This window comes from Mycteria americana, chromosome 6 (genome assembly GCF_035582795.1).
Source record: "Mycteria americana isolate JAX WOST 10 ecotype Jacksonville Zoo and Gardens chromosome 6, USCA_MyAme_1.0, whole genome shotgun sequence".
Classification (NCBI taxonomy): domain Eukaryota; kingdom Metazoa; phylum Chordata; class Aves; order Ciconiiformes; family Ciconiidae; genus Mycteria; species Mycteria americana.
Window position 1 is genome coordinate 63,619,985 of NC_134370.1, and position 14,414 is coordinate 63,634,398.

General features: G+C 44.3%; 1 protein-coding gene across 2 annotated transcripts in view; it reads left to right on the forward strand.

The window, feature by feature from the left end:
• The first annotated feature begins 12,833 nt into the window (after positions 1 to 12,833).
• Positions 12,834 to 14,414, forward strand: part of SLCO3A1 (solute carrier organic anion transporter family member 3A1) — a 152,643-nt gene continuing 151,062 nt past the window's right edge. Inside the window, exon 1 of one of the 2 annotated variants that reach the window (XM_075506257.1) lies at positions 12,834 to 13,313. In XM_075506257.1, coding sequence (XP_075362372.1) covers positions 13,146 to 13,313 — 168 coding nt within the window. In that variant the 5' untranslated portion in view covers positions 12,834 to 13,145. The remainder of the gene's footprint in view (positions 13,314 to 14,414) is intronic. The other variant, XR_012776271.1, reaches the window with a different exon arrangement.

A 14,414-nucleotide genomic window follows, 5' to 3' on the forward strand; every position in this document is an offset into this window, starting at 1 on the left:
GGAAGGTCTCTGCTCCCATGAGGAGCCCTAATAGCACAAACTGTATCCTTCATCGAGACTGGTCTCACCGCTCAATGTCCTCCCCACCCCCCGTAAGAAATAAATGAAAAGGATCAATATTTCTTCATTCTAATTTTGCCATTTGCTAGCTTTCCTTGTGATTTTTGACCTCTTTCCACCTTCCAAACTGTCCCTCCTTTCTATAAACATTATCACCTGTCCAAAACATTTTCCAGTTATTACATGAGCTGTATCAACATCTCCCAGAAGAGTAAGAAGCTGTGATTTGTGGTGTGATCCTCCCCACTGTGAAGGGTTAACCTGAACCTTATGTGCTACTCAAGCTCCCAGGCTGACCTTCAGTGAAAATTAATAGCTTGTATCTGTTTAATATTCCTTTCCAGTACATTGTCAAATCATTTCATCTGTGTTTAAATGGATCAGTGGTTTTCATCTTCAGTGTTTCCTCATTCCTCTTTCAGTTTTTACTAATCCTTTGCTGTTTACAGGTGTTTTTGAAATCATAGAAGAAAATCCTTTTGTTCATTGCTTTTATTTTTATTTCATAAGATTCTTATAAAGTTGGAGGTAAAGGACACACACCACATTAACGGAGCTATGTTGTCTTGCTCCAACTAAAAAAGTGGATCACATCTATACATTTTATGAGTTACATTACAGACGTGGCAGTGCCATCATTTGCAGCTAATCAAAACATGCCAGTTGGGCACAGATTTCCTAAACACGTGTATCAGTATTATTTGTCATGCAAGTCATTAATTTAAAATTGATGCATCTGTTACAATCATTGGTGCTCAAGATGGAAAGATCCATAGGGAGGCTTTCAGCTTTCCATTTAGTGCTAAAGCGGAACTGAACTCTATCAGATGTATTATTATTGTCATTATTATTTAATATCCTCCTCTGCCTCCCCCGTGCGCTAGCCACTTAGCAGAAAACACGAGTGCAGACCTCGTCTCGGCTTGCTTGCCATCCGAGTGGTGGACTAGACATTCCAGTGACAATAAAACACATATCACAAAGAGAACGGCCAGCATCCTCTTGGCATGGCTGTACGGGTGCTCAGGAGAGGCAGGCCAGCTCGTTGGTGGACACAGAGGGATTGGAGGTTTGTTTTTTCTGTTGAAGTGTAAACACAATGGTACAGTTGTGAGTTTTTAAGAATGGCATGAAGCTGAAAAGATTCGAGGAGTGTATTTAAACACTGATACTTTATTAGCATGGACACCAAAGTGCACTAGAAAGAAAGAAGTATAATGCAATATATTGTAGATGCTAAATAATAGAGAGATGATGGACTAACCAAACTGCTGCTGTAAATTCCCTCTTTCAGAGTGGCTTCAGATGCTCTGCAAACATGGGGCACTATCTAAGTCTTGCATGCCCTCAGGCTTGTATTAGCCATGCTTCCAAGCTCAGGAACTTCTTTATTTCAGCAGTGCTCATGACATCTCCAGCTTGAAGTCTGTCCTTGTGCTGTTTCTGCAGGACTCATGTGCCTGACTTCCAAAAAAATGAGCCTGGAAGCTAAGGCTGGGACCTACTTATCTTTAGGAATGCACTTTCTTCATTATGCTTTGCAGGTTACAGAACTGCAGAGATACTGAGTTTCCAAGAAAACCTTATGTACATTAACCTTGGGCAAAGGCAGGGGACATTCTTTGTGCTTCCAGGTGACCCCTGGAGCCCAGTGATGGTCACATTCATCACCCAGCTGAGCTTTCCTCAGAAAAGCATAGTTTGAACTTGTTCAGATCTTAATGAGTCATCTATGAACTATCGAATATTTCACATTCTGCATGGAGCATTTGAGTTTCCTAAATGACACCATCAGCTGGGGTGACTGCAAGCATCGTAAATAATCTCAGTTTAATGAGTTACGTATGAGGAAAGGCTCGTCTACCAGGTAACGAGTCACAGCTTCACTTTGTTGTAGATCAGCTGAGGCACTTGATTTACTATGAGGGCTACCTGTATTAAAACTAATCAGAGGCTATCGAGGAAACCCAAACAGATCCAACCCACCAAAATTTAATCTCCCCACAAATAAAATGTACTCATAAATCAGGGCAAGCATGTAAATGTGCCCCTCTAATGCTTCTATTAGGAAAACTAAAACCACAAAAAGCTCAGTAGGATGTGAAAACTGTGGTCATGTCGGCAGAATTAGACTAATTCATAACGCACAAGGAGCTGTAAGATACATTCTGCCCTTACAGCTGGCTAATTAATCAAGATAGAGAAAGCAATCTGACAAAAGTGTTGATGTCTCAGTCTCCATTTTGAAACTTAAAATGGACATATTTTTACATTTTTATTGAACTTCCCAGATAAACACAGAGAAAAAGACAGATAAAAGGTATTAAAATCTTCATCGTAGTTTTTACTTTACTGAAAGAAGAATCCTGATAGAAAATCAAGTAAACAAAATATACTGCTTTTAGTAAAAAATTACATTAGAAGCTGAGTTTCACAGAAATATGTGTATTTATAATGAGGAAAGCATCTCTCTTACTAAAAAACAACAGTAAGGAAAATATGATAGAAATACTTTGATCAGATCTGATAACGAGTTTTCTCAAGCAAACAGCATTAGTTCATTGACGAGCTGTTCAGCTTGATCAAGAAAAGTCACTGAATGACTGCAGTGAAAATCACCCTCCTGAATGATCATTATCATATCGTGTTGTCCAGGTGGTAAATGAATATCCACGTAGAGAAGAGTGGAGACTCAGACTTTGTACTCGGGAGAGTGATATCTCTAGAACTTCAGTCCACAACAGATCGGTTCAGCACTGCTGCAATTTATGTGAGTCAACAAAGTTGAATATTATCAAAGCCGAATTTTTTTTAAAGACCTTGATTCTCATCCCCTTAGCAGATGTAAAACTTCAGTGCCCTGTTCCAGAATTTTGTTCTTTCTTTAGTGCTAACAGAGGAAAGAATCAAGATCCTTCTTGTCAAAAGATGAATGATATATGTCCACACGGAGTAAGTTATGCAAGAAAGTTTTGTATACGTACACTGGTTGTCTTAAGATGTCGTACTCCATTTTGCTTCAATGTGATGTGCACAGACTATTAATAACAGTAAATGATTGCATTTAGGACAAAAATTCAAGGAAGTAATTTATAACAAAATCTGCATTCAAAGCCATCTCTCAGCTTCCACATACTGGTCATAAATCACTGAAGAGACATTTATGATTGATTTACAAGGAGATTTTTATATTACCATAGACATATAAAAATAACAATCGCCTTCTGAACAACTGTCCTTCATCCTAATTATGCAGCCAAACATATCCTTGGTAATTGATAGGATGTTTTCAGAAAAAAAGACTTTGAAAGTCAGAAAGGAAGCTAAGGTATAGGTGCAAAGGTTGATACTGGATATTTACAAGTGGTTGCTGTTGTTCACGTATCTCCCAGGCAGACCAGAAGAAGAAATTACACTGCAGGACGATACAAGAGAGAGAGTAGGCAATGGGACATAATTCCCATCCTTCTGGTGACAATATTGGTTGTGGTGGCTTTATGGCATCAAAGCCCACTGAGCTCAGGGGAATATCTCTGAAAACAATGTCTCAAGGCCATTTCTTTCATTGGGTTAGGTGCTGTCTGTAACTTCCTTGCGTAAGTGCATATGGTCTCCTCTGGGAAAAAGAGCAATTTTAGTGGGGGAGTGAATCCCATCTCCTGATGTCCCATTTTATGTATAAGAAGCTGGAACCAGTTTCTTAATCTAGAGGGGAGGGAAACTTAAATGAGTTGTGAGAGATTAGTTATCTTTTAATCCATTTGAACTAGCCATGCCGTTCTCTGCCGTTCTGTTAATAGCAATTAACATCCGAACCTTCCCTGCTGCACCCTCAACATTAGCAGAATGTCATTCTTGGCTTGCAGACAACTCTTCACACTTTGAAAACGTAGGAGATGATAGAAACTGTGGCTCTTTCTCAATGAAAACTAACTGCTGAGTGCTCACTTGCAGGTCACTCTACCTAAACAGCAAACATTCATGTGAGAGCTTTCAGGATATTTCCTGTAACTCAATTATTTTCTTTTTAAAATAGCAATGAAAAGTGGAGCAGGAGTATAACTTTGTTAAGAACCTGTCAGGCTTTTCTTCTCCTTGTTGCTGCTCTTCATTTTGCTCCATATTCTTCATGCTCAATAAACGCTCTAGAATTAGCATCTGATGAGGCTGTGTTTGAGAAGCATCAAGATAAGAAGCTCACAAATCTCCTTTAATAACACCTTCCTCTCCCACACCCTGCCTTTTCTGGGGGGGGTTCACAGGACAGTCGTTCTGTTACAGCAGCCAAAAATGTGGCTCTGTTAGCTTTACAGTAAGTAAATGAATTGGGCATTTTTTCCCTGATGGCCTTGCTTATTTCAGGGTCGAGTAGAGCAACTCTTTGCTGCCTTACTGAGGCACTATCAAATGACTTGGGTTTATTCTTTGACCTTTCATTGCGTTGCCCTGTTTTCATATTGGAGGTCAGCCCAAGAGCAAGTGCATTCTCTTTATCTTCTACTGACTTATCTGAGTTCCAGCGAGGTCAACAACTCCCCTCTCCCCTGCATTCCTCCGTCCCGCATTTTTATCGTTACTTCAGAGATATTAGACTCCTTCATACCAAACGCTGTAAGGATCCTTCCTAAGAGGAAGTTCCTGGCGCTAAGACCTTAAGGATGAAAAAGATGCAGCAAGACTCAGGTGCTCTTTGGATACAGCTTGCCTACAGATCCGTGGGAAATCTGCAACAAGGTCTTCAGCCAGTCCATTGGAGTGACTTCAGTGACCGTTCCCCTCACACTTGATTTAAGTGTTTATACCAGATGACCATTGCCTTAAACGCCAGTTACTCAGGCATTATTTATTACAACAGGGTGTTATAGACATTTCAGTTTCACATGCTTTCACAGACCCAGAGTAATTCAGGGATCCTGTTAATTCTAAAAGCTGAACCAATAAAGCACAGTAAGGGTTAATCAGTGTTCTCCAGAATAAAGTAAGTTAAAAAAAATCCAGCTCCTTTCTTGGGGTTCCTACTTGCTTCCCTTAGCCTGTGTGCAAACCTTTTGAGGACCAAAGGCTGTCAAAAATGCTGAAAGTCAATTACTACAGGCTCTCAGACTACAAGACAGAAGAAAAACATCTAATTTTGGCAAAAACGCTCGCTATACACTCATACTGCTGCCGGTTTTCAAAGGCACATTGTTGCTTATTGATACGAACCCAAAAGATTACTATTCAACTCAGGAATATGTGTCCAGTCAAAAAGATTGTGACTGACCTTATGGGACATGAAGGCATTGGTATAGCTAAGGTGACAAAGGGTGTTCTTTTACATCAAGCTAGCTCAACTGAAATTACATAAGTATATAAGGTAACACCCAACAATACTGTTAGCGGCTGCTAAGAAGAAGCTATTTAATTGAACTGGCATCATGCATCAGTTGAAGGGGTGAGAGAATTCAATTCTGGCCAAAAAAAGAGGCACTAAAAAGGCTGGTTTATGGGACCTGTTTTTGTTTTGAGAAGCTATCGTGCAACATTGCAACACTGTCAATGCAGTTCCTTCCTTTTCTGTCTGTACTGGTCCTACTTTGTGTTTGCCGATTGTCTTGATTCTTTCATTGATAGCATAGGACACTATTTTAATTGTCAGCTCAGTATTTAGCTTCAAACTGTCCCAGGAACACCTTTACCTTAGCTTGACAGAAGTAACATCCTCCACAGTGGCATACGTCAGGTCTTTCATCTGCGACTACAATGCATGTTACAGAGACTCTAGTACTACAAATTCATCACAAAATCACGCGGGAAAGTCACGTCCCTTTGGAAGATCCAGCGAATCCAGCAAAGCCCTAAGCCAGGTTTTTACCAGCTCAGAGGTGTTAATAAAATCTATTCTCTAAAGAGATACACCAGTAATTTCAATAAACTCAGAAACTAGTATCATGAGACAGACACATGCTGCACATAACGTCTAGAGAAAAAAATATGACTATGTTGAATAAAGCAAGCACGAATGGTAGATTGAAAGCATTCATGCAAAAGTGCAAGATCCACAGAGAATATAGTCATGGACAGTAAATAAAAGACTCCACGGGAAGTCAGTCTGTGCACCCATGGCTAGGTTTCAAGATGCCAGTGAGTATATCCGTAAACAATTTCTTTATGAAGGAGACAGTCTGATTTACAAGTATGGGGTCCATTGAGTTATTATCTAGCAAGAAACGTCAGGGCACAACCGTCCAGTGTTTGGCTGGAACTCCACTTACTTACAAAGTGCTTATAGCCCCCTTGGTCCAGAGCACTTTACAAACTTTCATATAAAAGCTCTGCTGCATTTTGCTATTAAAGGAAGTTACTTACGAGGTGGAAGCACATAGAAGGAACCAAATTGTGTCCAGCTATACACAAAAAAACCAAAGTAAGGGGTCAAAATTAAATCCCAGGAATGAATTTTGGGCTGACCCACTAAGACTAATGCTCAGAGCTGGGCAGAAGTGTCCATGTGTCACCAGCAACTGCAACTGTGTGAGAGCTTGGTGTGACTTCCTACACAAAAGATGGCACCATCACTCCTTGTTCTACTCCACCACCTGGAAGACAAATTCTTACTGACTCCAGGGAACATTGCCTTCTGCTGCATCATCAGCCACGGATGAGTCTGGCCAAGAATATTTTCCAGAGTGTGACAGTGGCAGGAAAGCAGAACATTTGTAATAAGGTGTTCCTACCATGGGTATCTTAGTTGTTTCATAAATGCACATCAATTTGTAAAATACAAACAGATGACATTCCCTTTTTTATTTTTTGATTGACTAAATAGCATTATCTTCTAGAGTTAGAGCTTCAAGGTCTCATCCTTACAATAAAGAAATTAAAATATTTTTACTGTATACTGACTTATAGTTTGGACAATCATTGCTTTATGAGATGCTGATTAACAGTCAGGAAAGTGGTAGCCTATTGTCCAGTAATTTGCTTTTCATTTTCTGATTCTGCAAATTAACTTTCCTACCAAATGAGGCGTTAGGCTGATGTCAATATTTGCAGGTACTCCACAATTATACTGTGTTTGCTAAATCACATTGCTTTAATTCAAAAGTCATTCTGATTTACATTTAGACCATGATACTGCTGGGTGCTTAGTTCTCCTGTAAAAGTGTCGCATGCCCTCAGGTCTCATGGAGTCAATGGCATTAGAGATCACTCAGCTGCCTTCAGATCTGAGCCTCATTTATTTGTGAAAACCATAATTACAGGTTAAGAGCCAGGTTTATGCAATGTAGACTGTAGACAAGTCATCCAATCCTTGCATTTAAGAATCTCCTCTCTTTTTTAACTGTTTTCATAGTGGGAGATTTCAAGGTGAACCTGCACCTCTTGTTAAACTAATGTGTCTTAATTTTCTGCAATTTTTAGCTTAGTGAGGTGTTCTCTAGCCTTTCATCATCTGGGGGAAGGAACAGCTATCTAATCAGCTTGTCTGAAGGAAATGCCTTTTTAATGAGTCCAAGTCTCTAGCAGGACTCAAAATAGCAAGGCAGTAAAGTCAGAAGTGTTTATAGAAAGAAATTGCATTAAAACTGTTAGCATCGTGGTATCTTGGAAATCACAGCTGCTGATATATCCACAAGCTGTCCCAATCTCAACCCTCCTTACTGCTGTACACCCTTGGCTAATGTGCATGCTTATACCCCCATTCTACACTGGGATATGATTAAAATCCTTTCCTGTCACCTCCCTCCTGTACCAGCTGATCCGTAGGGTTTTGCACCAGAGGATCACAAAAAGAATTTCAAAACCATCCCAAGGAAAAGCCTCTTGGCTAGAGCCCTGGGATTTCTTATTTATTTAGGTGTTCTTCCTTGCTCTTTGAACATATCTGAAGTTATTCCTCATTTTCTTAGTATCTAAGCCTTCCCTCAGACAAATGCACCAAGCAGGACCAGCCAGGGGTGCAGATCTGGTGCCAAGAAGACATGATTTATGCTACATGCAAATCCATTTTGGCAGCACATGAGCTTTCCTTCCATCCAAATGGCTTAAAGCAAATGAAAACTGGCCTCAACATGGCTACACTGTCCTGGAAAGAAACCCACACGGGTGTAGTCCGAGAGTGATATCTGAGACAGCTGTGCCTGATTTTTAACTTCACTGGCGTAATTGTGAACGGAGCAGAATGCAAACCTCTCAGGAACGTTATTTTCCAGCACCTAATGCAGTGCTAGGAGATCCTCGCAGCCAGGTGAAAGCATCGACTCTGCCAGATCAAGGGGCAGAACAAGCGTCAACCTGGCAGACCAAAGCAAGCATGCCCCAAAGGCGGCTCTCAAGATAACGTTCCTCATGCACTCTTGCAATTATGCCAGATTAACAGTGATTTGCAGCTAGGCTGGCACCCAGGGCCACAGGGCAGGACAGAAACCCTAACGCTGCACTGCACAAACACCTGTCAGAAAGCCATAGCCATGGGGCAGGGTGAGGATGCAGACACCTGGGTGAGTATCAAACTCTAATAGCTGCTCCTGATCTAGGGCAGCATAAAGGAGAGCAATAAAATACACAATGGCCCTGTAGAAAATGTCCAGAGGCCCGTGGTGAGCAGTTTTGGTGAGAGAAGATAATAGTTATGGTCGCAGCACTGCTTTTGTTGGGTTTTTTTTAATACGCACCACAGGACCGATATGTCTCCTGTGAGACCATCATCTTCTCTTAGCACCTGTCCTTGTTTTTCTCTGCTGCATCCTCAGCAAAAATAGGTACACGGGGTGCCCACCGCTGCTCCAGCGCGGCTGTATTGGATGAGGTGCACATTAGCTCCCTGGACTGTAAAATATGTCCGGAAGCTTTGGGAATACGATTCCAATGGCAATTGTAGAGAAGCCTAACGATACAGATCAGCTGCTTGCCTTGGCACATTTCACGGAAGAGGTTTCCACCAGCTCTGCTTAAGGAAAATCATCCTCTACTCTTCCTCCTCCTGTTACCAACACTGCTGATGGTTAAGCTTAGATTTTCTTTTTAAGTTTGCACTTTTGCCCCTTGAGGTGTAGGATTTCAGTCGAGTGCTTCACTAAGGTCCCCAGCTTTCATAGCTCTCCCTCAGTCCTTCTTCTGTGCTAGCCCATAAACCCCATACACCATAGGCACCGATTCTAGACACGGATGAAAAAAAAGTTATGCCTATCTAGTATTAAAACACATGACTACACAGCTAATTTTCAGTAAGATTAACCACAAACAGGAAGAAAAAAATGAACTAAAGCAAAAATTGTTTTAGGATGGTGACAGATCAAGAAAACTCCAGCTGCTAAGGTTACCCAAAGGTGAATGTTGACACAAGTCCACAGGTACTCAGCGAGGAGATGTCCAGCAGACAAGATGTAATAAGACTGTCTCGGGGAGCTCACCCATTAAAGACTGCAGTGTCCAACCTTACCTACGGCAGCACGTTGCCTCCCAGGTATCAGTGTCCAAGTGTTTATAAAAATCTGACACGATAGCTGCAAGAAATTTAATACAAATTACTGTGGGGAAAAAAGTTGCTAATGCTCGCTTTGGTTGGGGAAATACCTGAGATTTGCGTTGGCAAAACTACTGAGCCCTGAGGAAAAGGGACTATTGTAGCTATAAAGTCCCTTTTTGTTCTAGGCCAATGATAATCCAAGAACATTAGTATTCCACACATTAGTAGTTAAAGCTGGGTCAATTTAGACCAGAAGAACTGTTTGGGTATAACAATAATTAACTATTAAATCCAAACAGGTCATTTGTCCATCCCTGAAGCACTCTGCTGAGATCTCCCAGGAATGTGGTATGTTGAAAGGTGGCAGAAAGCAAACTCAGATCTACTGCCATACCTGAGTGGAGATGCAAGACCCTCATTCTTTCTTTCAGCAGAGCAATCCAGGAGGAATTTTTCTAAAGGAAGTAAGTGCAAGTATACAACATAAAGAAGAGAAAAAAAAAAATCCAATCATTCCGTCTCTTCTGGACAGAAATTTAACTGATAATTGTATTCTGCTGCAATAAACTAACCAACCAGATGTTTCAGATAATTAGTATTAGAGTCAAATTTTTCTAGCAGCTGTTTTCCTTGCGACAGACAAGCAGTATATCTGCTTCCTCAGCCTGGACAAACTCTTCCAACAGGACGTCTAAGACGTGATCAAGACACGTGATGGCACTTGCATATATTATATATATATTCAAGAGCTTTAAAGCATCGACTTGAATATTGGCAACTGCGGTAGCAAGTGCAGTTTACTCGGGTCTCCAGATACACACTTGGTGAGTTATATGAGTTTTCAGAGCTTTGCTGCCTTTAGCACCTAACCTAGAGCAGGCAAAAGCTGACTGGAAAGACCAGCATGCCTGCAAAAGTTTTTTTTTTCCAGGGAATTTTAAGACTTCCCCTGCCATAATTCGATATGCTGAAGTGTTTTAAGAGACACCACTCTGTTTTCACCTATTGAAAAGTCTGTTAGATTGTCCATCCTGTTTATAACGCACCACAGCATCCATCTGGAGCAAAGCATCTGTCTAGCCACACTAATTGAATTAGTCTGTGAATCTACCCATCTAGAGACAGAGACCTTTCTAGCTTTCTAACTTCAGAATTTTTATAGCAGAGGTCCCTAAATAAACATGTTAGGAAGGAGATGAGCACTTTTGTAGTCTAAAGAGATTTCAAGAAAATGAGCTTTTGTTTTCTTTTGGTGGAAGAACCAGTTTTCCCTGGATGGAAAACAAACCCCTTATGAACTGGCAGAACCCTGTACGGATGAGCCAGTTTTTCATAACCTCACGCAAAACCCTTGGCATTTGAGGTCTCCGGTAGCTTCTAAAGTGCATCTTGTGAGGTGCACAATGTCTGAAAGACTGATCTGTATCTCATTAAAATTAAGACCACTCAGCTACAAGCACCAGACTGTTCTCCCCACTAATTGTTAACGCTGCCTCAGGCCATCAATGTTGGAGACCGTGTCCTTGGGGTAGACGGGACTATTGACTCCTGTTGATATGGCCTAGACCTGCTGGAAGAGCTGCGGCGAGCCAAAGTTCAGCACGGAGGGAGCTGCTGGCAGCTGATGAGCAAAGGGCAACAGCTGAGCATGCCAGGTATCTGGCATTTCTTTCCGGCAATGATCTGCAGTTCTGCTGGGGCAATGTACACCAGCTGGGCTTGGTAAGGACTCGTCAACCAGGGTGGAGACTCTGCTCAAGATTAATTTTCAGCATCGTATTTATTAAAGGTACTCATATGAAAAAGGCCAACCCTGGACAACGATGATATTTTGGGAGAAGAAACTCAAAAAGGGTGCTGGGAGAAAAAAGGGCTCATGTAAAATGTCAGTTTTCTTGACTTCTGGTGTGACTGGTGGTGACTGGCTTATGCCTTAAAAAATTAGAATGTTCTTAAGTTCCATTTTCAAAGGGATCTTCCTACGTATTCAGGAATTTCGAAGCCTCAACCACCTTTGAAAATGAAATTTAGGATCCAAATCATGTAGTTATTTTTGAAAAATGTAACCTATGTTTCCACAGAAAACTGTTCCTCTCAAAGGCCACAGACATCCCAGCACCAAATGGATCAAGGACCTAAACTTCCACTTAACTGGAAGTTTAATAACATAAGGAAGTAAGGCAGCAGCCCCCAGTGTGGACCCAGAAATGAACTGGAAAAGTGTGCTTGAAGAGCAAAGCAGATCAGGTTTTGCTATTATGCCACCAAGGAATGTGATCTGTAACAGTAGAAGTGATGATTAGTGGTTTTTAAAAGAAGATATCTCTTGAAATTAGAACTCCAGGTGGGAGCGACAACAAAAGGCACCATCAGAAAGACACGTGGCTGGCGACACGAAGCACGGCCCTGAGAGCAAAAGCTTGCCCATGTGGCAGCAGCGCTGCAAAGCATGACGCCTACTGCCGTTCATTTTTTTGAACATGCAGTTGTTATATGGCCTCCCTTCGCCCTTTAGAAAGGAGCATTTGCAGGAGAATGAAATCAGGGCGCCCAAGCTGGGGGACACCAGTGTCGTGGTTTAACCCCAGTCGGCAACTAAGCACCACACAGCCGCTCGCTCGCCCTCCCCCAGTGGGATGGGGGAGAGAATTGGGGGAAAAAAAATAAAATCTGTGGGTTGTGATAAAGACAGTTTAATAGGACAGCAGAGGAAGAGAAAATAATAATGACCAAAGAACGTACAAAACAAGTGATGCACAATGGAATTGGTTGCCACCTGCTGCCCGATGCCCGTCCTGTCCCTGAGCAGCGGTCACTGCCCCCGGCCAACTCCCCCCGGTTTCTACACTGAGCATGATGTCCTATGGTATGGACTAGCCCTGTGGCCAGTTGGGGTCAGCTGTCCTGGCTGTGCCCCCTCCCAGCTCCTTGTGCACCTGGCAGAGCATGGGAAGCTGGAAAGTCCTTGACCAGTGTAAGCACTGCTTAGCAACAGCTAAACCATCAGCGCGTTATCACGTTATTCTCGTACCAAATACAGAACACAGCACTCTACCAGCTACGAGGAAGACAATTAACTCTTTCCCAGCCGAAACCAGGACAGCCAGGAAGGAGATGCGGGCCGGGCCTATCTGGGGGCATTTTGCCCTCAACCCGCCTGAAAAACTTCCAGCCCCGTGCGGGAGCCTCCTCCGCGCCCGGGCCCCGGCCCCGGCCCCGCACCGGCAGGAGCGGCCCAGGGGGCAGCGGGGCAGGGGCCTTGCGGCGGCCGCTCTCCCCCCCCCGGCGATACGAGCCGGCCGCGCCGCCCCGCGCCTATCCCGGGACGGGGCCGCCCCGCCCGCCCCGGAGCCTCCGCCGGCGCCAGCCCTGCGCTTTCCCCCGCCCCTCGCCGGCGGGGGCGCGGATCCGGCCTGCGCGGGGCCGGCGGAGAGAGGGAGCGTGGCAGGGCGAGGGGAGGAGAGAAGAGAGGAGGAGGAGGAGGAGGAGGAGGCGGCGGCGAGCTGGCCATGGCAGCAGCCCGCGGGCGGAGAGGCAGCCGCCGCGGGCTGCCGCTGTGATTGGCACCCCGAGGAGGAGGAAGGCGCGGAGCAGCCGCGGGGCCCGCCATCCCGCGGCGGCGGTGCCCGGGAGGATGCCGGGGAAGCGGGGCTCGGCGGGCGGCGGCGGCGAGCACCCGGGGGCCGGCGCGCCGCGGCAGCGGAGGCGGCGGAGGAAGGTCTCCTGCTTCTCCAGCATCCAGCTCTTCCTGGTGTCCGAGTGCGCCCTGATGCTGGCCCAGGGCACGGTGGGAGCCTACCTGGTGAGTGGGAGCCGGCCCGCGGAGCCCCCCGCGCTACCTGCCGAGCCGGCGCGGCGGGGCTGAGCCGGCGGCCGCTGCCGGGCGGGGGACGCGCCGCGGAGCGGGGGATGCGCCGGCAGAAGTGGAGGGGAAGTTTCCTGGCAGCCGGGGCAGCTCGGCGGGCAGCCCCCCCGCCCCCCGGGTGGGCTTTACAACAGCCCAGCGTTTCACGGCTTAAATGACTCAGCAGTGTGAGGGGTTACCTTTCCGCCGTCCCTCTCGCGTGTGCGGCGGTAACTTCTGCAGCCGGTCCCTGGACTCCCGAAACGCCGGTGCACGGCTCTGCATGCGGGCTGGCTTGTCACTGCTGCTGGTTTCCGAGCTGGGCAGTAACTCGGGTCAAATGCCAGCCTTTCCCGTTTATGCTGTATAAATACCCAGAAAAAAACTAGCGGGGCATTTGCTTCGTGCCTCCTGCGTTACTGATTTTCCTTGTCCTCTTCAAGTGATGCAGCGGTGTTAAGCACAGCAGCTCCGTGAGCCTGGGTGTTAGGTAGAGAACAGTCAAAATAGGACTTTGCACTGAATTTGCATAGGGAGATCTGGTGTCAGAGGCAGAACTGTAGTAGAAGAGTTGGAAAGATGTCCATACGGCTGTGCTTGTGCCTTTGAGTATACGCCGAGAGAGGCAGCCTGTGAAAATGAAGTGTTCTTCTTCCAGCAGATGTAAGTGTATAGTTGATTTAAATTTCTCAAAATAGCGTGCTGGATTTGAGAATTATAGTTTCCATGGAAAAGAAATGTATTCATAATCTCTGAGGCTTTTTGAGGCCATACACGTAATATATTATACAGTAAGTGTAAGATCTCTGCATTCTGTACTTGTATTCAGTATTTAGCACTGCTCCTCTCTCACGTGCTCAAACTACTTATGCAAATTTGTACTGAACGTGATCTATAATTTTTCAAGGTATGTGGCTAAACTAACCATGGTTAATATGCCCTATTAATATGGAAATGGTAATTAGCAGTCATTTCCATATAATAGAACGCATAAGTTTAGTTTGGAAGGGATTTGTAATTCCAAAGGAAACTACATCACCTCTGTTGAGATAAATTCAG